The sequence below is a fragment of the Alexandromys fortis genome, unplaced genomic scaffold (genome assembly GCF_014885135.2).
Source record: "Alexandromys fortis isolate MF-2015 unplaced genomic scaffold, M_Fortis_MF-2015_v1.1 scaffold_443, whole genome shotgun sequence".
Lineage (NCBI taxonomy): Eukaryota > Metazoa > Chordata > Mammalia > Rodentia > Cricetidae > Alexandromys > Alexandromys fortis.
The window spans coordinates 114,606-139,125 of NW_026068311.1; the positions used below are offsets into that span (position 1 = coordinate 114,606).

Below are 24,520 nucleotides of genomic sequence, written 5' to 3' on the forward strand. Positions count from 1 at the left end.
TAGAGGAGTGTGAAGACGGGTTGGTGCCTTCTGGGAGCCTCTCCGTATCTATTCATTGCCCCATGTAACCTAGATGTGAGTCTGTCACCTTTGCCTTTAATCCTTAGCAGGCAGCTTCCTCTTTTGACCTAGTGAATGGAAATACTTGAAGACAGTTAGTTTCCTGACCGATGCACAAGCTCTTCATAGGGCCAGCTGGTGAATACATGTATGTACGTGTATTCTTTTCTGTTCCTTGCTTGATTGTAAATAAAGGGTATTCAGACTGTGGCACATTAGCTGATCCCTTCCCCCCTCAGTCTTTTTGTGTAGCTCAGGTTGGCCTCCTGCTTGCTCTGTAGCCTGTAACTCAGCTGGCCTCTCACTCCCAATCCTCCTGTTTCGTGTTTTGATCGTTGGGAGTACAGGTGATCTCCGTCACACCTGTCAAAATCATATTGGCTCTGCGTCAGACAAGATACACGGAAGATTCTTTAGTTTTCCTACATCTCTAAGTATAGAACTCAGGTCTTTGCCTGTGCCAAACAAGTGCTCCACCCCCTACCTCCTCGCTATTAAGTACCATTTAATTCTTGGGGGAAATGTAACCTGGTTTCTACACAATCACTTAGGCTAAACTTTTAAGCCACCCCAGCTATAAATTCAAACTTTTTGTGTTTCCTGTAATGCTGTATAGGAAACTTAACTGTGTTTAAACAATACAAATGTACAGAAGTTTTTCTCTCAAATCTCCTTACATACGAGGGCTAGAAAGCATTCTACCTGAGTAACTTGGGAGGAAATGGAAGCTCTCGTCTCCTTTTCCACTAAGCTTCCAGTGTTCTCATGTGATCATCATGACCTGAGTAGGGCTTTCTGAGCTTCATTCCAGTCCCTTCTTTTTCTATTTCTTCCTCCCTCTTCATGACCTTCTTTTTGGTTATGGAGATAGGGTGTCATGTAGCTCAAGGTGACTTAAAACTCACCCACTGAGGATGACTTTGAACTGCTTGCTATTCTCCTGCCTCCACCTCCCAAGTGTTGGGATTGTGGGAAGTCTCCATGAAACCCACCTCCCATTCCCCATCAGTCTTAGATAGATTGTAATGCAATGGTTTCCATCTTAAGCTCACTTGTATCCTTGTAACAATAATAGTAATTTCTGAATAATTTTGTATACTACTTGGAGTTTGTAACATGGTTTCCATCTTAGTCTCACTTGTATCCTTGTAGCTCACCCAGGCTCTTTTTGTTTTTGAAGGCAGTGTCTGTGTGTCCCACACTTGTGTAAAATGACCTTAAACCAATCCTTCTGCCTTCACCTCCCAAGTGCAGGGACTGCAGGCTTGTGCTGCTATACCCAGCTTTAATCCCAGTCTGACATATACATGTTGTAATAACAGTGATCTGTGGATATACTTGTGTTATGAGTTTGCAACACATCTTCATTTTATCTCATTTGTATTTTCCTGGTTGTCTCAGGGTGTTTTCTTTCCCCCATTCTCCCTCCTTTCCCTTCTTCTCCCCTCTTCTTCCTTTCCTTCCTGTCCCTCTTTCCATTTCCTTATCATTTCTCCTTTCCTTTCATTTTCCTCCCCTTTTCCTTTTATTTATCTTCCTTTTTCCTTCCTCCTCCACTTCCATTATTTTTAAGGTAGAATCTGTGCAGCTCAGGTTGCTCTTGAGTAGAATAATGTAGGTGAGGATGACCGTGGACTCTGGATCCTTCTGCATACAATCTCCCCAGTGTTGGGATTATCGGTATTTGCCACCGTTTCTAGCTGTCCTGGTGGTATTTTGTTTACTTGCGTTTATGTTTTGCTTTGTTGAGAGTGGGTCTCACTATAGCCCAGGCTGACCTGTAGCTCCCAGCTCTCCTATATCAGCCTCCCAAGTGGCTGAGATGACAACAGTGCATCACCAAACCCCATTTAGACAACCAGACTGGTTTTGGATGACCAAACTGAGACTAAGGAAAAATAAGTTATTTTTTAAGTTTGTTATCTCTCCTCAATGTTTTGTAAACCTTCTATGACACAAACCTTTTCCCACCTTGCCACTTGATTTTTCCCTCCTGTGCCAAATTTGTCTCTGTATAAAAACAAACTACAGTAGTTGCCATAGAGACCAGAGGTCTTGCAAAGTAAGGCTTATTTACTCTATGCCTGTGACTCTTGATGAAAAAAATTTCTTCTGCTCATGCACCTATAGTCACAGCTTCTCAGGATGCTGAGGCAGGAGATTTCTTGAGTGTGGTAGTTTGGAGCTGGTCTTAATACCATAGCGAGGACTCATCACTTAAAAACTTCACCGAATCATTAGCAACAGGCTCTTGTTTATATTTGACTTGGTATTAACTAATAACTGCTGCAGGTGAAAAGAACTCAAAATAAATATGAATAGCATATAAGAAGAAGGCAGGATCTCCTGGGTCAGAGTCAGGGTATGTACACAAAAGAAACCTGTCTTCCCCAGCTCCCCAAAGCTTAGCTGTCCATCTAGGTGGTGAGGTGCCTGTGCCTTCCTGTCACAGAGACGTGCAGCTTGGCTTTGGGGATTTGGAGGGTCAGATCAGGATGGTTCCAGGTTTATTTTGTTTTCCAGCTCTGCCTCAGCCCTGTAGATAGGTTCTTCTTTTCTATTTTATTAGGTTTGAAGTTGAGGCAATGCATTGCTAACTCGTGGTACTTTGATAACAGGAGGTGTTTTGGATACACTGTTTTCAAATCCCTTGTCTCTACAGAAATATAAATTTCTTCAGAAAATTGTCTTCTGGATTTAGTTCTCTTCATGGGTGTCTCTTAGGCAGATTGTAGCTGGCATTGTCTGCTCTTGATAGAGATTTGCCAGGTACCAGAGTCTTTAGGCCTTCACCCCATCTGGAGAAGAGGCCCACACACAGTGCTGGACTTTATGTCCATTACCATGAAAGCTGTGAGCCCTTGCCATAGAATGTTAATGTCTCCCTGGCTCCCAGTCTATCTGACCTGGCTGTCTGTCTGCATTACAAATATTTGACCCAATAACTGGCTCTTACAGTCAGAGGAGCAGTTAGCTCCTTTTTGTTCACTAATGGCTGTCTGCACAGCCCCTGGATCCTGCGCTTGCCTTGGGAAACTGAGGCCCCCACGGGCACTTCCCTTCACATTTTGGTGGCTACTCACCTCTGCCCTTGCATCACACCTTGTCCCCAACCCATCATCTTCCTTATAAACATTTCATTTACCTGTCTCTGCCTGTCACCCTGTCCAGGTGCGTCTCTGTGTCTTAGGATCAAGTCCAACCTGACCCTTATTTCTGGGAGGATGCAAGGATCGCTAGACCTCTCTTTTCCCTGAAGTCCCACCTTCATGGCATTTCCTAACCTGTTAAACACTCCACTCCCAACCTGAGTCAAGCTTCCTTTCTGAAGGAACTGAGACCAGACAGAATGAGTAAGGGACTTAAGACCGAGGAGAAGTCGTTCTTCTCCTGTCTAACAAAAGACATGGTCTGGTCATGCATTTTAGGTTATTCACTGGGAGGTGAAATAATTACAGCTGATAACCTGCAGGTGTGTGACTCATATTTTGGAGTATGAGATCATACTCCTGAGCTCAGGCTCGTAAAACAGCAAAGTTGCTCTTCCCTGTTTCGTTCTGATGACTGGTCACAGGGGTATGTTTCTTGCTGTTTCATTCTTTTTGCTGAAGGAGTCTGTTTTGATTCTAACTACAAGGTTAATCATCCTGAAGTAGTTGTTGTCCTCATATTTTCACACTTGATTTCTTTGCCCTGGCTTACCTCCCTCCACTACCTGAAGAGCAGTGCCCATATTCTGCTTCAAGGTCAGGTTCTCAGTCTTCTCACTTTCCGCCTTTACCCTCCCACACTCGTGTGTATTCTTTCCACTCTTCCCCCTGATTCATCCCTCTGGCATGCCTCCATTTCCTGCCTGCATGTTTCCTCAGGCCAGGACTTCCATGGAATGGCCTCCTTAATCTCCCTGTCTTCCTTTCAAGTTGCTGATGACAACACTTTGTCTGTAGAAACGGAGGTGGACACGGCCCCTCTTACACACGGCCCCTCTTACACACGGCCCCTCTTACACACGGCCCCTCTTACACACGGCCCCTCTTACACACGGCCCCTCTTACACACGGCCCCTCTCATTTCCATTGTGCTACACTGTTTTGTCTGTAGAATTCACATTCTTTTATCTGCCCAAGACTTCATTCTTGCCTGTAAGGGTCTATAGGATCGGAATGGATAGTTACAACACACAATCTGACTTTACCTTACAAGCACGGGGCTACGGTGTAACACACATCAATTCTGTACTTTCTGTGTTTGTTTGTTTGTTTGTTTGATACAAGGTCTCACTGTGTACCTCAGGCTGGACACAAACTCGTAACTGTTCCGTCTCAAGCTCCTGAGTGCTGGGATCGTAAATGTGTAGCACTCATGTCTGGCTCACAGTTAGCCCCAGTCATTGCTCCCTGAAAACTGGTGCCAAGTTGAGGTGTGTTTTCCATTCCAAGCCCGAATGATTACGCTCAACTTAAGATAGCGTGTGAATTCAGTACAGAATGGAAATTGACAAAGCATTTTCTTTTGAAAATTTTATTTAAATTTAAATTATAATTTTAAATTGTACTGATTTGGGAAAAGATGTCATTCTGTTAGGTGCAAAGTGGATATCAGGCCTCACGTGGCTGGGCAGAGCAGCTGAACCTGCTTCATGAGGCAATGGTGAAATATTATGTGCTTGTTGTGTGCTACCAAGTGACATCTCACTGCCCCATAGCGTGGCAGAAGATACACAGCAGGAGGCACTCCTGGTCCTTTGATGCCAGGGAATTTATTCCAGTTTGGTGTAGGGAATGGTTTATTTTCTTTTGACTGAATGTAGTACTATTTCAGCTACCACTAGAAACCTCAGAAGAAGTTTTGTGTAATATTAAATACAGCATATAAGCTTGGCTCAGGATTGAGTCCTGTCTTCTGGAGCCAGCTGCTCTAGGGTCAGGGAGGGAATCGTATTTCAAAAATCACTACACAGGATACATTCATCTTCCATTGGAATAGCCGCATTCCTCATTTACCCAACTTCAATAGAACATAGTGAATGAAAAATAAGGACATTGGTGCTGAAGAGATGGCTCAGCGGTTAAGAGCATCAGCCGCTCTTCCAGAGGACCTGGGTTCAATTCCCAGCACCCACTTTGCAGCTCACAACTGTCTGTAACTCCAGCTCCAAGGGACCCAACACCCTCACACAGACATGCATGTAGGCAAAACACCAATGCCTATAAAATAAATATTGGATAGCAGACTGAACCGGGCCAGGAGAGGAGCGGAGGGAGACAGTGAGAGAGGAAGGGAAGAGAGGAGGGGGCCCAGAAAAGAACCTGGACCCAAGCGAGTGTGTGGGAACAAAGAGGATTCATAGTCAAAATGACTCGGTTTTGTAGGAGAAGAGAAACTGGGGAAAGGGACGTGAAGCTCAGGGCCTGGAGAGGTTTAGGGTAGGGCCTAGGGTATGCCAACCAGGATAACTCTGTAGTAGGTACTTTTCATACTGAGAAATGATGGGACAACCTGGCTGCCAGTATCCACTTTGATATATTAAACAGACACTTCAGCCATTTGTTCAGGCTTTGAGATTTAACACAAAGGATAGGCTCCAGGGACTGAAAGCAAATAGACTCTGGTTTCTCGTTGGGCATGTCCCATCATGGTGCTTCTCTATCCTTTTTCCAAGCAGCTCCTTAATAAACAATGCACTAAGACAAACTATAATTACTACGTCTTGATTCTCCTGGATAAGAGAAGCATTTCCTGGGTTTAGACAATGCAACTGCCCTCTAGAGGTGCTATACTGACAAATTGCCAGGGCAGTGGGCTCAGGACAAATACTAAGATGAAAATGGGAGCTATTTATCCCTTTTTCAAATGACCACTTAACATCCTGAAGATGTGATCAGTGTTGGAGAAGACTGAATACAGGGAAAGTGTGTTTTGGAGGAATAGCGTGCCTGCTTGCCTTTGCTTCTTGGCCTTGCCCCAAGTAGCCACAATTTTCACAGCTTCACAATAGGTCTCTCCATCCGCCAGGAACTGCATGGGTTTGATTATTGGCTTAAGCTATTATTTAATTTCTCCCCTTTGAGGAAGACTCTCGGATCAAAGAGGGGAAAGGCATTCTTGTTACAACTCACGGCAACAGCATTTAGGGTATCTTCAAGTGTCTGGTGGGTTTCTTTCAAGAGGTCTTCATGGAGCTAAATCTTCCATCTTCCCTCGTTGCTGTCTATAAATCAGATAAGAGCTTAGAGTTCTAACAGTAGTGTCCTTCAGACTCCCAGAAGAGGTGAGCTGATCCTCAATGAGATCAGAATACCTGTGATCCTTACTGATGTTGTGGAAGGGGTGATTAGGTACCATTGGTGGTGGCGGAACATCACAGGAGCTCCTTCAGATCATTAGCTGTGCTTCAACACTCTTGGCAGCGGTTTCTGCTTCATTGAAACTAGTCAGACCCTCATAGTGGTGCCAGGTCCTCTCGACTACAACCACAGTGTTCAGATGATCATATCGTTCTTTTCTGCACTGAGCTAAAACATGTCAAAGTAAGTCATTGCCAGCATGTCCCAATGCTTGCTCACTCAGTTGGTGCTGAAGCTATTCTCCAGGTTCTGGGCACTCTCACCGTGCCAGATCAACACCGGTTTGTAGGCTGTAGTGACACCAGGCTGGGATATAGTGGGTGGCCAGATTTTTGTTTTCTGATTACACTTCCCCTGCATATATAAATATCTCGTCAAGGGAGCCATGGAAAGGAAAATGCCATGGTATCTTCCAGATGCAAACATATTTTCCCTGGAAAAGATGGGTGGATGGGGTCTAGCTGAGGAAGGCCCTAAGGGTGTTTATTTACGTCTTGTCTTTGTAGACAAGAAATAACAAGTGTTGTCATCCTTCTTTGAGAAGATGGAAGGACTCAGATGAGGTCCCTTTGATCATATGTCCCTCAACTTATTATATAAGCATTTATGGGAACAGGATGGAAAGCCTACTTTTAACCCGCTCATCATAGCTGAGTCAGACGCAGGTAACGTGTCATTTCGAGGAAGCACGGCTCTAAAAACTGCCTTGACCAGGCATCGTGGCATACTTAATGATTCCAGTTCTTGGGAACTGTCTTGGTTAGGATTTCCGTGGCTGCAACAAAACACCATGACAAAAGCAACTTCAGTAAGGGTTTCTATGGCCTACACTTCCCCATCACAGGCTGTAGGGAAGTCATGACAGGAACTAAGACGGGGCAGGATCCTGGAGGCAGGAGCTGATGTAGAGACTTTTGGAGGTTTACCTCCAAAAAGTTTACCAGTTTGCTTCTCATGGCTTGCTCAGCCCGCTTTCTTAGAAAACCCAGGACCACCAGCCCAGGGATGGTACTATCCACAATGGGCTGGGCCCTCCCACATCAATCATTAAGTAAGAAAATGCCTTACCCCTGAATCTTTTTTAAAAAATTGTTCTTATTGAGCTATATATTTTTCTCCGGTCCCCTCCCTACCTCTCCCCTCCCCTTCAACCCTCTTCCATGGTCCCCATGCTCCCAATTTACTCAGGAGATCTTGTCTTTTTCTACTTCCCTTATAGATTAGCACCATGTATGCCTCTCTTAGTGTCCTCATTGTTGTCTAAGTTCTCTGGGATTTTGGTATGTAGGCTGATTTTCTTTGCTTTATGTTTAAAAACCACCAATGAGTGAATACATGTAATAATTGTCTTTCTGAATCTGGGTTACCTCACTCAATATGATGTTTTCTAGATCCATCCATTTGCCCACAAATTTCAAGCTGTCGTTATTTTTTTATGCTGTGTAGTACTCCATTGTGTAAATGTACCACATTTTCCTTATCCATTCTTCGGTTGAGGGCCATTTATGTTGTTTCCAGGTTCTGGCTATGACAAACAATGCTGCTATGAACATAATTGAGTACATGTCCTTGTGGCACGATTGAGCATCCTTTGGATATACACCCAAAAGTGGTATTACTGGGTCTTGAAAAAGGTTGCTTCCTAATTTTCTGAGTAATTGCCACACTGACATATGACATCCAAAGGGGCTGTACCAGCTTGCACTCCCACCAACAATGCAGGAGTGTTCCCTTTACCCCACAACCTCTTCAGCGTAAGTTGTCATCAGTGTTTTTGATCTTGGACATTCTTTTTTTTATTATTGATTTTTACTGAGCTCTACATTTTTTTCTCTGCTCCCCTCCCTGCCTCTCCCCTCCCCCAAGGTCCTCATGCTCCCAATGTCCTCGGGAGATCTTGTCTTTTTCTACTTTCCATGTAGATTAGATCTATGTAAGTCTCTCTTAGTGCCCTCACTGTTGTCTAAGTTCTCTGGGATTATGGTTTGTAGGCTGGCTTTCTTTGCTTTATGTTTAAAAACCACCTATGAGTGATTCTGTTAATTTTGATGTTCTCTCTGCCTTTTGGTTAGTTTGGATAAAGGTTTGTCTATTTTGTTGATTTTTCTCGAAGAACCAACTCCTTGTCTCATTGATTCTTTGTATTGTTTTCTTTGTTTCTATTTTGTTGACTTCAGCTTTCAATTTGATTATTTCCTGCTGTCTAGTCCTCCTGGGTGAGTTTACTTCGTTATCTTCTAGAGTTTTCAAATGTTGTTGATTGACTAATGCAGGATTTTTCCAGTTTCTTTATGTAGGCATTTACTGCTATGAACTTTCCTCATAACACTGCTTTCATTGTGTCCCATAAATCTGGGTATGTTGTGTGGTCATTTTCGTTGAATTTTAGGAAATATTTAATTTCTTTTATTTTTTTCCTTGATGCATTGATGATTCAGCTGAACATTGTTTAATTTCCATGTGTTTTTGGGCTTTCTGGAATTAGTGTTGCTGTTGAATTCTAATTGTAAGCCGTGGCGATGCCTTACACCTGAATCTCATGGAGGCATTTTCTCAATTGAGATTTCCCTTCTTTCAATGTGTCAAGTAGGCATAAGATTAGCTGGTCCAGGAGTTCAAGGGCAATGTGATGACAATTGTGAGACACAGTTTCAGAAAAACTGGAACTTAGAGGTATTTATAGAGTGCTTGGCTTGCGTGCATAAAATCTTGACTTCAATTCCTAGTGCAATAACCCTGTCACCATGACTTTCCTAAAGATTTTTCTCAATGTTAGTAGAATTTAAAATGTTTAGGGTTGGGATGTGTTTTAAAGTTCAGCCCCTATCGATTTTATGCTGGGGCAGAATAGTTTTCTTCCGTTTATATATTGAAGAACACACAACTTATTGTGTGAAAATGTATCCAAGTTAAAATTGAGCATTTAAAATGCATGTTGAAATGTAGATGCAGCGGCATGAGGTGTAGTTCTTACTGTTGTCCACACATCACTAGTGCTGTGTGCTAACGGCGGTCCATCATTTCGTACTGAAACTCTGGCCCCATTCAGTGCTAACTCTTTCTTCTTCCTCCCTCTTCCCATCCCCTGGAAACTCTCATTCTGCTTCTATCTCTATGGTTTTGGGTACTTAGGTACCTCATATAAATGGAGTTACCTGCTTTTTTTTTGAAAAAAAAAATTCTGATATATGTCATTGCTTAATGTCAAAATTCATCCTTATTGTAACATATGGCAGAACATCCTTTGGGGGGCATGAGCACAGTGGGGATTGACTTTGAGATCTTATGCGTGCTATGGAGGTACCCTACCTCTGAGCTCTATCTGAACTCCACTTCTTAAAAAAGGCTAGATTGCATGTCGTGTGTATGTCCACATTTTACTTACGTATTCACCTGCTCATGGACATCTGGATTGTTTGCATCAGGAATATGTAATTATTTAGCAGCAAGGTCCAAAATATTTTCTATTTCTCAGCCCACCAACTGGAGAACTAGACTCCTAACGGATCGAAAGGTCTGATGTTCAGATTCCACCAGCTGACTTCGGGGAAGTGTTCCGAGCTCCAGGGTCGTCTTACTGGGTTTTGTCTTGTGTTCTCTTCCACCACTATTAGCAATCCTGGATCTGTTCTTGGTATCCATTCTTCCTCCACGGTCTGGGTTATATCTAAGTTGCCTCAGTTGGTACCCCCAACCTCACCTTCAGTCTTTAAATACTTTCTGTTTTTGGTCACTCCACAGGTAGGATGGCTTTCCTTGCGTCCTACCATTACAGACAGTTGCCTACATGATTTTCCACCTGAGCACTCTTAAGTCTTTCCCATGAGACTTGTCAAAACCTAGTTTCTTTTAGATGTCATTAGTGCATTTTGACTGTGTGTGTATATATATATGTGTCTCGAGTCAGGTATAAATTAAGTATGTTTGTTATTACGTTGGGGTAAAATTGTTTAGACTTGCTGTGTGTGCTGGCACTTGAAAGGCAGAGGCAGGTGAATCTCTGTGAGTTTGAGGCCAGCCTGATTTATCTGCACAGCAAGGCTGGTCACAGTGACCCTGTGAGATCTTGTCCCAAAAAAGAAAACAAAAGTTGGACTTTGGAAGTGAGTTGTAATTGGATGGACTACTTCCTGGTTTTGACAGGAGTGTTTACTTGAACCTGCAGCCTCATGCATGAAGATAAGTTCGTCGCTACTAAACTAGATCCCCAACCCAGTTTTTAAAAACATTAACATTTCATTCATTATTGCATTTATTCATGTGTGTATCTCTCTGTCTCTCACTCTGTCTCTCTCTCTCTCTCTGTCTCTCTCTCTCTCTCTGTGTGTGTGTGTGTGTGTGTGTGTGTGTGTAACTCCAGGCAACTTGCAAGAGCCAGTTCTCTTCTTCCACTGAGCAAATGTCGCATCTCTCTTTTTACCCATATGAATTCTAGGGATCAAAATCTGTTCATCTGGCTTGACAACAAGTACTCTTGTCTGCTGAACTATCTTCCAGCCCAGTTTTTTTTTTTTTTTTTTTTTTTTTGTTTGTTTGTTTCTGAGCAAAGGCTGGTAAGTTACTGCTTCAGCTCCCGAGTAGCTGAAATTACAGGCTTGCTCCTTTAGGACAAGCTGGGAGTACTAGTTATGGATAATTGCCCTTTTAGCATAAAACTTCAGTTCTCCTGGGGACTTGGTAGAGATTTTAGTAAAATGCGTAGGTGCATTTATTTATTTAATTATTTAGATTCAGGGTCTCATTTTATAGCTCAGGCTGGCCTAAAACTTGTAGCAATCTGTAGCACGAATAATAAAAACCCCAGAGACACATTGGGGTTCAATCTAAAAACTAGATAAGCAAAGCAGCCAAGCCACCAGAGAAGTCTTACCTCTACCAAGTCCGGGCAAACTAAGCCCCCTAAGCCTCTCTCTGTTCTCCCATTTTATATCCCTCTAGTGCTAGGGTTAATGGTGTATGACTCTCCTGGACTGGAATTAAAGTCGTGAGCCACCACCACCTGGATTTTTTTCTTCATTGATTTTATGTAGCTCAGGGTAGCCTTGAACTCACAGAGCTCCATCTGATTCTGTCTCCCAAATCCTGGGATTAAAGGTGTGTGTCACCATTGCCTGACTTCTAGTTGCGTTAGCTTTGCTCTGGTCTTCAGGCAAGATTTATTTGTCAAAAGACAAATAATATACCACTCCAGCCATCTCTTGTTTCAGTCTCTTGAGTACTGTTATAAAGTGTATGCACCACCACAAAATAGGAGACAGAAGTGTGATCACGAGCTTGAGACGAGCCTTAGTTGTCCCAAACCAAACAAGTCAGCCAACAGATTGTGCAGTGAGTGCCACCAATCATATGTTTGCTGGCGTAAAGAACACGGGTTCTTTGCAGCTTCTTGTTTCTTTGTAAGAGTTTTCGGGGAGCAGGGTGTAATAGACAAAGTAGAAATGTATTTGGCTTTGTGGGCCTAAAAGCCAGTGGTGCTTCGTGGCACTATCTAAAAGTGTATTTGTGTTCTGGTAAGTTTCATTAATAAGTAACAAGGACAGTAAAGTCCCCTGGCTGGATTTTATTTGGCCAAGGACTATTGGCTAGCCAACCACTTGTGCAGAAGATCAGGATGTGTATGGCTCTATAGTTAGCTGCTGGCCTTACTGGTGTTTAGTCACTACTAAGTGCTATAAGTTATAGATCAGATAACTGGCTACGGGTTCAGCAATCTCTGTTTTGTTTGTAAGGTAGGAGCTTTAAAAGGTGATGTGTTAGTCAAGCTTTATGTATGTGTTTCTTCTTTTCCCTGTGCTGAGGAGGGAACCTTTGCCCATGCCAGGCAAGTGCTCCACTGGTGAGCCCACACCACTTCAGTGGGATATTCTTAGCACTGATTAATGAAGCTCTTAATAACCATAGCATGACGTAATCTGATTAGGGCTGTAGTAAAGATATGCAGAATGTTTATGAGAAATGGAATGTTATGTTGAGGAATGGAATGTTATGATTGTTTTAGGAAAGAACTGATAGTTCCTTAAAACTGTTAAATATAGTTACCATAGGACCCATAATTTCTTCTTGTAGGTGTATCCAACAGAAATGAAAATATATCTGTATAAAACCTTGTATATCAATATTTATAGACACATTATTCATAACCACTAAAGTAGAAACAAATGACTATCAGCTGGTAAACCTATGAAGAAAATGTGCTTTGTTCATGCCATGGATTTTATTTAGCCATCATGTTTAATGGAGTAAGGAGATGCTATAACACAGATGCATACTGAAAGTCTTATGCAAAATTACAGAAACTAAACATTAAAAGGTCGTATACATTGTATGGCTCCATTTATGTGAACTTCTCAAAGCAGGGAAGTTTGTAGACCTAGAGTTTGGATGTGGTGGTGGCCGTGCAGGCCTGAAATCCCAGCCCCTTTGGAATAAGACACAAAGGGATCCTAAATTCAAGGCTGGTCTATAAAGGTCAATCCAAGACTACCCCAGGCTACAGCGGGAGATCCTTTCTCAGTAAATGAATGAGTGATGAATGGATAGTACTGAGGACATAGCTCAGTGGGGCTCGGTTCATTCTCTCGTGCTGAAAGGAAGAAAGGAAGAAAGGAAAGAAGGCGATTAGGATAGTGGGGCCATTCTGCTTAATGAGCAGGTGTTTCTCTTGGTCAAGAAAACGTTCTGAAATTGATAGACAGTATGCAACTCTGAATGAACCAAACACTGCGTGAATGAATGCGTGGCTTTTGTGACAAGTGCATGTGTGAAATTTGAATTGCTTTTCAAAAATATTACTAATACAAGGTATAGGATTAATGTATGAGAAATAATTAGCAAAGAGTAAGAATGATCCAAAATATTGTTCCCATAAGGGAATTCCACAGTATGAATCTGATTTTGGTTCCTTTGTGTTCAGTTTTCTGGGTTTCTGAGTCTTTCCATTCCCTCTTCGGTGTCCTGGGGGACTGACCAGGATGAGGGATGCTGAATAAGAAGCCTTGTTTTATCGGTCCTTCAGTGGAAATGAAGTCAGCTTCTAGGGCCTGTTTGCTTCCAGGTCCTTTTACTTCTAAGTAATCCTAAAACTGACCTGCTTGAACCCTGTATATGTTATATTCCCAGCCGCCTTGAAGGAACTTGCCTAGGGATGTTCACGGACCCCTTTCTGTGTTACAGATTGAAGAAGGGAGCAAAGCCGCAGCCGCAGACAAGCTATTAGCTGGAGATGAGATCGTGGCTATCAATGACGTGAATCTCTCAGGGTTCAGACAAGAAGCCATCTGCCTGGTAAAAGGCTCCCATAAGACCCTGAAGCTCGTGGTCAAAAGGTGAGATGTGTGCCTTTTTTTTGCTCCCCAAACAAGGAGTACAATGCTAAAATGCCAAGCCTGGATGCCTTTTCTCATATGTGAAGAGATCTCAACATGCATGTGAACTTAAAATTAGAGTTATTCCGCACTAGCTTCTGGAGACTGTTCCAGGATCCTCATTTCGGACACCAAAATCTGCACGTGGCCGTTATAGAAAACACCGTTGTATTTGTATATAATCTAGGCACATTCTCTCACACACTTTAAATACTAAGTGGCCTAAACTTTTAAGTTGCCATGAAAAAAATTCCTGACAGTAGCAGCCTAAAGGAGGAAAGATTTCTTTTTGGCTCATGGTCTCAAGAGATTTGTGCACATCCCTTTAGAGAAGGAAGGGGCTTTATAGTGTTAGAAGTGTTTTGCAGATTCTCCCTTCGCATTTTTGCTGACCAAGAAGCAGAAAGAGATGAAGCAGAACTACTGCTGAGCTAAAACTGTCAAAGGTTTGTTGTCCTCAGCACTTTCTAATAGCCAGACCCCGCCTCCCAAAGGCACCACTGTCTTCAAAACATAGGCCTATAGGGGACATTCTGCTCCCAATGAGGGGACATGATGCTTATTCATAGAAGGTGGTGGGCTGCTTGTTTTCATGCGTGTGCATGAAAGACAGAGACAGATGCAGAGAACAGATACTTGGGGAGCAAAAGGCCTGTTCCTATAAATGAGGTTAAGGGGCCAGGTGGTGGTGGCGCACACCTTTAATCCCAGCACTCTGGATACAGAGACAGCCGGATCTCTGTGAGTTTGAGGCCAGACTGGTCTACAAGAGCTAGTTCCAGGACAGGCTTCAAAGCTACAGAGTAACCCTGTCTCAAAAAAAAAAAAAATTAGATTAAGGGTAGGAGGTTAGATAATTTTAAGAAAATTAACACGATGATGCATTTATGTATAGGATAAAAACAGCACTCCCTGGCTGGAGAGACGGCTCTGTGGTTAAAAGCACTGGCTGCCCTTTCGGAGGTCCCGAGTTCAATTCCCACCGGGCGCTGTTTTCTGGCCTGCAGGCAGACATGCAGACAGAATGCTGTGTGCATCATAAATAAATAATAAAGCAAACAGTACTCCCAGGCATCATGAGAAAGATTGTTTTCAGAGATACAGATACGCACCTCTGAGCCTGGCTACATGTCTTTTTTTTGATGGAATCAGTGAAGTCATTGATTTAATTAAAAAAGAGTCAAGCTGGGTGTGGCTGTGCATGCTTTCAGTCCCAGTATATAAGAAGCAGGAGCAGATGCATTGCTGTGAGTTCAAGGCTGATAAGGCCTTGAACATATAATTATGTATAATTAGGGCCTAAAAAAAGGAACAAGGAAATAAAACTGTTCTTTGTTTATTATTTATCAACTCTCATTTCTAAGTGAGATACGCTTTTGAATACCTTTTGTTTATGTTGCGATTGTGCTCGGGCTCAAACCCAGACCCTGCTCTGCTAAGCTAGTTCTCTACCACTGAATCACCGCACTTCCGGCCCTAAACACCTTTTTTAAAGTCCTTATAGCTCATAAGATGATAAGATGCGATCTCAGAGTGAGACCTAAATACCTTTTTAATTAGTCCTTATGGCTCAGAAGATAGGATCTCAGAATGAGAGTTTCTGTTCTGTCTGAGGAAGTTGGAATGAGGCATCATCAATGTATAATTCCTTGATTGCCTCATGACCCCTCAGAAGGAAGCTTTCTTAGTTATGATTGCTTTTACTGTGATAAAACACCATGGCCAAAGCAACTTGGGGAGATTGTGTATTCACTTTATACTTCCATATCACTGTCATTGTCTAAAGGATGTCAGGACAGGATTTCAAACGGTGCACGAGCTGATGCAGAGGCCTTGGAGAGATGTGCTTACTGGCTTGTTCAGTCTGCTTTCATACAGCACCTAGGATCGATAGTCCAGAGATGAAACCACCCACAGTGGGCTGGCCCCTCCCCCATCAGTCACTAAGTAAGAAAATGCCTTACAGCCAGGATTTATGGAGCTATTTTCTCAGTTGAGGTACCCCTCTTCAGATAACTCTAGTTTGTCTCAAGTTGACATATAACTAGCCAGTACAGAAGTCCTTTGTTGTCATAAGACGCTGTTATTCTTAGTCAAGTGATGGTCATGAGGATGTGGATTCTAAAGGTCAGACTAGGAGTCGTGCATGGCCCCTGAGAGTTGCCACTGCCTTCCTAACCTCCCTCCGTGGTTCCAAGGGGGCTAGAATCACTCTTTGACTGATCTGACCTTTGAATAAGGAAGATACAAATCTCAAATCCCTGCGACAACTCTGACCATCTGATTCCTGAGCAGACGTTTTGTTATTGTTTATTTTTCCTTGAGACATTTTCTCTCCCTGTTGCCCTGGCTGGCCTTGGATTTCTGGTATAGACCTGGATGACCTAGAATTCAAAGAGATCCACCTACCCCTGCCTCAGTGCGCTGGGATTAAAGGCGTGTATGCACCACCACACCAAGCCTGACTTTGAGTCAGAAGATACGTATAGAAATATGGAACAAATTTCTCGGTCCATTTATTTTTGGTGTCAAATCTAGTGTAGATGTCTTTCTGTTTGTTTGTTTTTTGTTGTGTGTGTGTGGGGGTTGTTGGGATAAAAATAGTTTTATTGTTTGCTTTGTGTTTCTGTAGTTATGAGGTAAAGTGGACATTACTACATATATTTCTTAGTGTGCTTGATATAATTTGTTTTTTAAACTAGATTCACGTATCTAAGGATATCAATACAAGGAATAAAACCTGTTTAAAATACATCATTGCCACGCAGGAAGCAAAGAGAGGAGGAGACCATAGCGCATACTGGCTGGTAAAAGATACATAAAAAATTAGAGTAAGGGAAATTAATCTTTTGTCATGAAGGCACTGATGTAAGCCATTATGGAGAACTCCTGTTTTCTATTCTGCAGTTTCCTTTAAATGAGGAGTGTAGACAATTCCCTGCTTTAGATAAAATTGAATCGTTTAAGAAGCAAGATTTTAAAGCAAATAGGTTATTCAGGAATTTATTATTCCAACGTAATTTTGTGGGATTTTTGAGATTTGTTTTGTTTGTTTGTTTCTCTGTGTAACTGACTTGGTTGACCTAGAACTTACAGAGATCCGTCACCCGTCTCTGCCTCCTGAGCGCTGTAGGTGTGCACCATCACTATTTGGCACACTACCTGGCTTAAAGCATCCTTTTAATAATATAGTGTTTTAATTTTGGGGAAATAATTTTATATAAATTGTAGGTACTAGAGATATTGTTCAAGTTGGACGTGATGCTATTTAAAGATGCGAAGGAAGTTTCCCAAGGTGGTAAATTAGTTAATATTAGAACTTATGCCTGTTTCTCAGAGTGGGGTGAATAATTACTGTTAATCTTAAAGATGTACTTAGTAAAGCCTTTTAATACTCCAGAGTAACAAGTCTTTATTACAAGTGTACCAGTTGTTCTTAAAACTCTAGCATATATTCTTCTCAAAGTTTGAATTTCCTCACTCACTTTTTTCTCCATGCTCCAGGCAACCACTTACTCTGCTTTCTGTCACCGTGGATTAGTTAGCATTTACTCGTATTTTATATTAAGCTCCAAGATGGAGGAGCATGCCTTCTCACAAAAACTTCAAGTCCTGGGGTTCAGCTCCGTGGTAAAGCATGTGCTCGGCACCAAAGGCCCCTCTTTGATTCTGAGAACCCAAGGAAGAGTCTAGCTCACAAAAAGTCACTCTGAAAGTGACTCGTAGCCTAAGCTGCGAACACGTAAATTGATGTTGCCCTGCTTAAGATGTCGATCAAGTAATAGACTATGTTGATCCATCCTTTGCCTTACTGCACCTGAGTACCTCATACTGCGACTGTTAATATTTGAATAGTAGTCCTTGCATAGACTCCTCTCATCTTAATGACAGCTGGTGCCTGCTTTTATTTCCTGTGCTCCTTTTATCTTAGTGTGTGGGACCAACCAACTGGGGTGAGATTTCAATAGGCCAGTTTCACAAAGCAGTGGCGTCTCCTTTCACAAGGATCCAGTAATCCTGTCCTCATTGAGAGGCGGTGTCTGGACAGCGAAGCCTGAAGGGACACGGTGCTCTGCTATCTGATCAACTTCAGCAGTAGCACATTGTCCTTCAGTGATGTCCAGGTGGCTTTCGAGCTCACGAGCAGTAGATTGGAGACCGTAGGAGCCAGATCTGTGGGGCTGTGACAGGTTGGGTCCAGTATGCCTTTGTTCTTTCATTTCCGAGGTGTTTGGTGTTTCAGTGTGTCCCTTTGCAATGTTACGTAGTCTTTCAATATGTATTTAATTGTCTCTATATAGTTGTCACCTGCTCTGTTTTCTCCATGTACCGTGGCATGATTCTGAGCGCTAGGGTTTTCACAGAAGGCTACCGACTGTTTCGTCCAGCGGCTGTCTTAATTCGGCCACTCAGTTGAAGGAAAAGGCTTAGAGATGCAGAGGCACAAAGATCTAGATAGTTCAGCCTGTGCAGTAGAGTGATTTCAGCCTGGGTAGTTTATTGACCCACTGTCTCAAATTAATAAACACAAAGGACTAAGTACACAGCGCTCAGTAGGTAGCGCTTGTCTAGCCTATGTGAAGTCCTGGGTTCAGTCTCCAGTAATGCAAACAAATCAGAATAGACCTGTGAACCCTAGGGACGATTTATTTTCAACATTACACCTTGAATATATTTTCAGTTTCTTCCCAAATTTATGTTATAGTATTATTATTATTTTTTTTACAGTGAAATATGCTTGGCACTTTATCCTTAATCTCCTTCTGGCAGTTTCTGGTGATATTCTCCTAGACTGCAAGCCGTTTTGTTGGGAACAAACCAGGATGGGGTTGACTCATGTTTTTGTCTCTTTGCTGGTCATCACAAACCGTCTTGTGAATCTAATGATATCTGCTAAGCTGACAATCAGGAACAGATTAACACCAAAGCGGAAGCTTTTCTTTTGCTGGATGCTGCAACGATTAGGCAGCCTGTATTAGATGGTTGCACGTTTTGTAGAAATCAGGATTCAGATGCTGGACAGGAGTGTCGCTTGCTGGGAGCAAGTTCCATGCAACATGCAGACTTTCTCAGGTGCTGTAGAGTTTTCTGGCCTTCCGCTTCAGACTGGTACCCTGTAGTGCTCTCCTCGTGGAACTGACCTTGAGTGGGTGGCCAGAGGCCCCAGTGATGATTATTAGCATAGCTATTTCTGTGAGTAACTACTGTGCTATGGCTGGAGTGGTAGTTTCAAGACAGCAGCTGGTTGTGTCCTTTGTCCCCTTCTTCCCTCTTTCCCCCTCTTCTTTCTACAATCTAGAGAATCTTTCCTTGCAGAATTCGCAGAAATGGATTCTTGGTGTGTGGGTGTGGGTGTCCAAGGAGGGTTTCTGGGAGTGTCAAGTGAAATCCATGCTTTAGTGTTGTTTGCTGCCGTTTGCTCATGGCCGATGGCATTATTTGTGAGCATGCGGAGGCATGTTTCTATGCTTCTTTCCTTGTCGAAGCAGAGATGTTGATGTTTATGCCCTGATTTCTTTGCACTTCCTTTTGTATTTTCTTTATTAAGGTCACGAAAAGAAGCAAAACCAAATAGTTCATAAGTGTTTTATCTTGAGTTTGGACTTGTAAGTAGCTTAAGTAGTTTAATCAGATGAATCCCTGTGAGACATTCCATTTTCTAGGTCAAAGTTAAGACTCTGTTTTTCATTCTTTATTCATTGTAAAAATAAGGAACTTGATCTTTATGAAGGCTGTGTCCATATTGTAACTTAGGCATCAAATGATGTTTATAAAGTTGTTTGGTAGAAGTATAGAGTATGATTTCTAGTGAGTAAAACAAAACAAAACATTACTTCGCAAACATTGATGGCTTTTAGTTCTCATTACTTTTGCTATTTTTGTTAGTTTTTTTTAGTTATACAAAATAATGGATCTTATTATGACATTTTCCTGAATACAATTATCATTGTACTTTGCCTTTTGTTTTCTTCTGGTATTGGGGACTGAACCCAGGCAGGGCCTTGCTGATGCTAGGCAAGTGGTTTACTTATTGAGTTACATCCCAGACTCACTGATGGTTTTCTAAAATTATATTAAGAGACACATATTTACTATATTAAGAAACACATTAAGAGAAACTGCTAATTTTGTTTATTTCAAGTTTCTAAAGGAACTGGCAATTTTTCTTTTCTTTTTCCCTTTTCTTTTCTTTTTTGAGACAAGCTTTCAGGAGGTCCAGGCCCTCAAACATGAGATTTTTAATTTTTCTACCTCAGCTTTTCAAGTCCAGGATAATAGATATATGCCGTGACACTCAGCTCAGAGGAACTGTAAATTGTATAACGAGCCTTAGGTGCTACAGATGATGTTCATTTTGAGACCCGAGGAGGTTAGATGTAAGCTGTAGCATTAACAATGCAGTTAATGTTTTTGTTTGTGGTGCTAGCCAAGTGCTGTTTCATAGAGTCACTCCATCAATTGTATTCTTTTTAAAAGGGGTACCAGTGGTAAGGTCTCCCTAACATGAAGGACTTCACATTGGGAAGATTCCTCTATGTGCAGTTGAATCGAAAAGTGAAATATGCCGATGAGATAATTATTCTAGGCCTTAGCCAAAGTTGGTTTGCTTCAATGTTGCAAAAGAGGCTTTGGGTGATTGTCCAGGTAGCCAGTTGTCTCTGTCATTTGTTGCACATTTTGGAAGTTGCTTGATTGCACTTCCTACTTACCCAAGTATTATTTCCCTTCTCGGATCTTAAATTGGGTTGAAGACTAGATAGTTGTGGTTACTTTCCCCTCATTACTTGGCCAGGTTATTTATTATGCAAGACTTAAACTAGTTAGGATAGGATAATTTTTGAATATATTTGTTTTTATTGTATATAATATTTTATTACTCTTAGAACTCTCTTATTTAAACAGAAAGGAGGAGGTGCTGTGGGAAGTCTTACAGCTAGTGGTAACCCGCCCACTGGGGCATGATCTCTTATACTATATATGGTGATGTAGTGCTTGTGTCTGGCCTCTTTTCCGGCTGCTTTTTCTGGTTGCTGGATTCGGTTTCTGTTCTTCATTCAAGCAGAGGATTCTGATTTGTGAGTTTACCGCTAAATAAATAACTATCTATTTCTCAATTCTGAGCTAGTGTGGGATTTCTTTTAAGATTCCTTAAATATCCTGCCAACCTCTCAGTCGACTTTCCTCGGTGGGATGCCCATGTTTTAGTTATGTCCAACAGGCCACTCACCCTTGTTAATTGTCAGAGTTCTCTGCCCTGCCCTTGATTTTAGTCACGGTGATGATTGGGGGATGCCCTGTTCCTTTGGGCTCACAGCGTGGTCTAGGAAAATGCACTTTTGGTTTCTTACAAAGGGGTAGAGAGAGGTGATACGGACAGAGCCATGAGCAGATGACTGCCCAGTAGGTCACAGAGACCGAATAAATGTTACTCTTACACATGTCCCATAAAGTTTGCTGCTACTAATATTCCTTGGTCATCTTTGGGGAAAGAAGCAAACACACCTTACCATGTAGAATGGGTGTTTTCTAAAAGTTGTTGTATTTGCATTTTGTTGCCTTTCTTTTCTCACTGTCTACTTCATTTATGAAAGGAAAATGTTCATGGTATGAGAACCACATTGTGTGTCTCCCTCTTTCTCTCTCCAATATTTGCTATAACCCAACCCTCACAAAAACCGTTTAGAATAGGAGCCAAGGAAGTAGATTTATAGCCTGCTGATGGTAATTAAATCCAAAGCCTTTTTAATTTAATAAAGTTGTATTGCTAGTGCTTTTACTAATGGAATTATGAAATGTCTAATTAAATAACCAGGGTTATGCTAGGGAGGGTAGCACATGCTTATAATTCCAGTACTGAAGAAGGATGCTTAAAAGAAATCCCACACTAGCTCAGAATTGAGAATAATAGATGGTTATTTATTTAGGGGTAGACTCACAGATCACAATCCTCTGCTGGAACAGAGAACAGCAACTGAATCCCGCAGCCAGAAAAGAGGCCAGACACATAGTATAAGAGCCCACGCTCTAGTGGGCGGGTGACTTAAAGGCTGCTGGCTGCAGGATTTCCTACAGCACAGTACTGAGAAGGCTGAGGCAGTAAGTTCCAGGCTAGCCTAGAGTAAGTATAAGGAAGCACTGTCTGAAAAAACTAACTAAACCAAAATAAATAACTTCGGTCCTTTTGACTTTGAGACTGCCAGTATTCTTTCTAACGGAATAGCTGTTACCATGACCGGGATAAAGGGATGGCAAGTATCTGGAAAACAACTGTATTGCTTTGTCCCTTGGCGTTACGGTTGCTTGTCTGTAGCTGTCGTGAAGTGACAGAAACAAACAACAACCACAAAAGCCTCAAATAACAAAAACAGAGCATACGGGTATTTCTTGAGCATCTTCTAAAGTTTCAGTTTCTAAACATAACACTATTGTTCATTTATTGTTGTTACTATTATTTTCTTTACTGTGGATGGAACTCGGGGCCTTCTGAATGCCAGGCCACTCCTGAACCATACCCTCAGCTAGGTCTTGGGATTCATTTAATTTAAGGATACGGAGGGTATTCTGTGGTTTGGTGCTTTTCCAAAGAAAAGGACCATCCATCCTTAGTGAGCTGTTGTGTGATAAAACAAATGGCAATTTCCTCATAGCTACTCAGCATTTATGGATGTAGAGTGACCATCTGTGTGAGGTATTGCTTTATACCTCTCCAACTATGGAAGGCGTTGTTAAGGGTATAAATTAACAGATTCCTTTGGGGAAAATGTGACTGAATTGATTTTTTCCCCTTCTTTTTGAGACTGGGCCTTAGGTATCCCCATTTGGCTCCAAACTCAGTGTGTACAACCAGAGGGTGACCTTGAGCTCCTAGTCTTCCTACTTAAAAGTGTCGAGGTCGGCACCTGTGCCACCAGACCCAATTAAGAACTGTTATTTACTCAGCAGAGCACTTAACTCTTCACTTTCATCCTCCAGCAGTTGGCTGGTTTCCCCTTCAGAAAGGGTCTTGCTTTATTGTTCAGGATGCCCTTAAGATTACAGTCCCCTGTAGCGAGCTGCGTGGTGTCACACCTGATGGAGATGTATAATCAACTCCTGAGATGGCTAAGGCCCGACCTATGCTATGATCACGCAATGATTATCAGCTGCCTGCATATGCGTGAACCTATGGGCAGTGCCCACCTGGCAGTTCGGGGTTGGCAGCCCATACCTACTTAAGGGCTGGGAGAGGTTTGCCCGGAGAGAGAGGAGAGAGAGAAAGAGAAGGAGAAGGAGATAGATTGCTGTGAATAAAGTCCTGAAAACTGCTGCAAGAAGAGCTCCGGGTGTTGCGTTTTTTCCTTGCTGGTCGAGGGTGGACGTGACAGTCCCCCTCCCTTAAGAGTCTCAGGTGCAGCCATGACCGATGTATGCCACTACAAATCGTAGGCATTCTTTGTATTCAACAGACCTGGTTGTAAACTTCAAGGAAGTCATTTGTTTTATTTTATAATGAAATTATTTAATGGCCAAGGTTCAACATCTCTTTGCCACACAGTGATGCAATGTCTCTTGGCTTGCCTTTTCTACCTGTTAGACGTCTTGTCTGTATCTAATCTCTACTTCTGGATCATTTTTCTATGAGAAGAATCTTATAAATTCTCAAATTTTATCAAATTTATTCTAACATTTTATCAGGGCATGGTAAGCATAATTGAAAGCTCTAAGGAGATGTTCTTTTTTTTTTCTTCAAGACAGGCAGGAGAGCCAGGATCCACTGTATGATTGTATAAAGGAACTTTTTATTTCTTATGAAAATTGGGGGAGTATATACAATTTCCAAAGGCCACATCAGTTTCATTGTCCCTCCACCCTAGGCCTTCCAGAAACATCCTGCTCAACTGTGCCTTCTTTGGAATTTGTCCCTTTGAGGCACTTTTGTAGTCACTCAGATCTCCAGGGTATTTCCAGTGTCTTTTGATCTGGCCCTTTAAAGCGGGTTTTTCAAACATCTGTCTCCTTTTATCTCTGCTGACTCTCTCAAATACCTGAGCTAGATAAGATGTCTTTATAGAACTCCTGGGTGGGGGAATCTCAGTTCCCCCAAGATTCCTTACCTATAACCTTGGAGGACCCACTATACATCCACCCTCAGCTGTCATTCTGACTTACTGATTCTGTGGCTACCTTTAAAAAAAAAAAAAGAAAAAGAGTCTTGCTGTGTAGAACAGACTGTTCTCAAACTTGTGGTTTTTCAACCTCCACTACCTGAGGCCTAGGATTACAGGTGTGAGTCACCAGACCCAATTTTGCATCTTTGTTGTTATAGATAAGACTCATCAACTCTGTTTATCCTTAGGGCTATTTTAATGGTTACATTGATGACTGCACGTTTGAATGTGGTTGTGCTGGAGTCTTTTTCTGCTCTTCTCTTCTCTCCCCTCCCCTCCCCTCCTCTCCTCTCCCCTCCCCTCCCCTCCCCTCCCCTCCCCTCTCCTCTCCTCTTTTCTCCCTTTTATCCCAGGAAAAAGGGATGGCAAGTACCTGGCCTCCTTCCTTCCTTCCTTCCTTCCTTCCTTCCTTCCTTCCTTCCTTCCTTCCTTCCTTCCTTCCTTCCTTCCTTCCTTCCTTCCTTCCTTTCTTTCTTTCTTTCTTTCTTTCTTTCTTTCTTTCTTTGCTGGAGTCTTTTTAAATGTTTGGAAATCATGATCACAAGTGACCTGGATATGGAGGGGATGTGATAGAAAGGTAGCCTTTCTTTTCCTTTGCTTT

The 24,520-nt window shown here is 42.2% G+C and overlaps 1 protein-coding gene across 1 annotated transcript in view; it reads left to right on the forward strand.

Moving 5' to 3' along the window:
• Shroom2 (shroom family member 2) overlaps window positions 1-24,520 on the forward strand; it is a 115,010-nt gene that overhangs the window by 36,696 nt on the left and 53,794 nt on the right. The window contains exon 2 of the mRNA XM_050132674.1: window positions 13,581-13,732. Coding sequence (XP_049988631.1) covers window positions 13,581-13,732 — 152 coding nt within the window. The remainder of the gene's footprint in view (window positions 1-13,580; window positions 13,733-24,520) is intronic.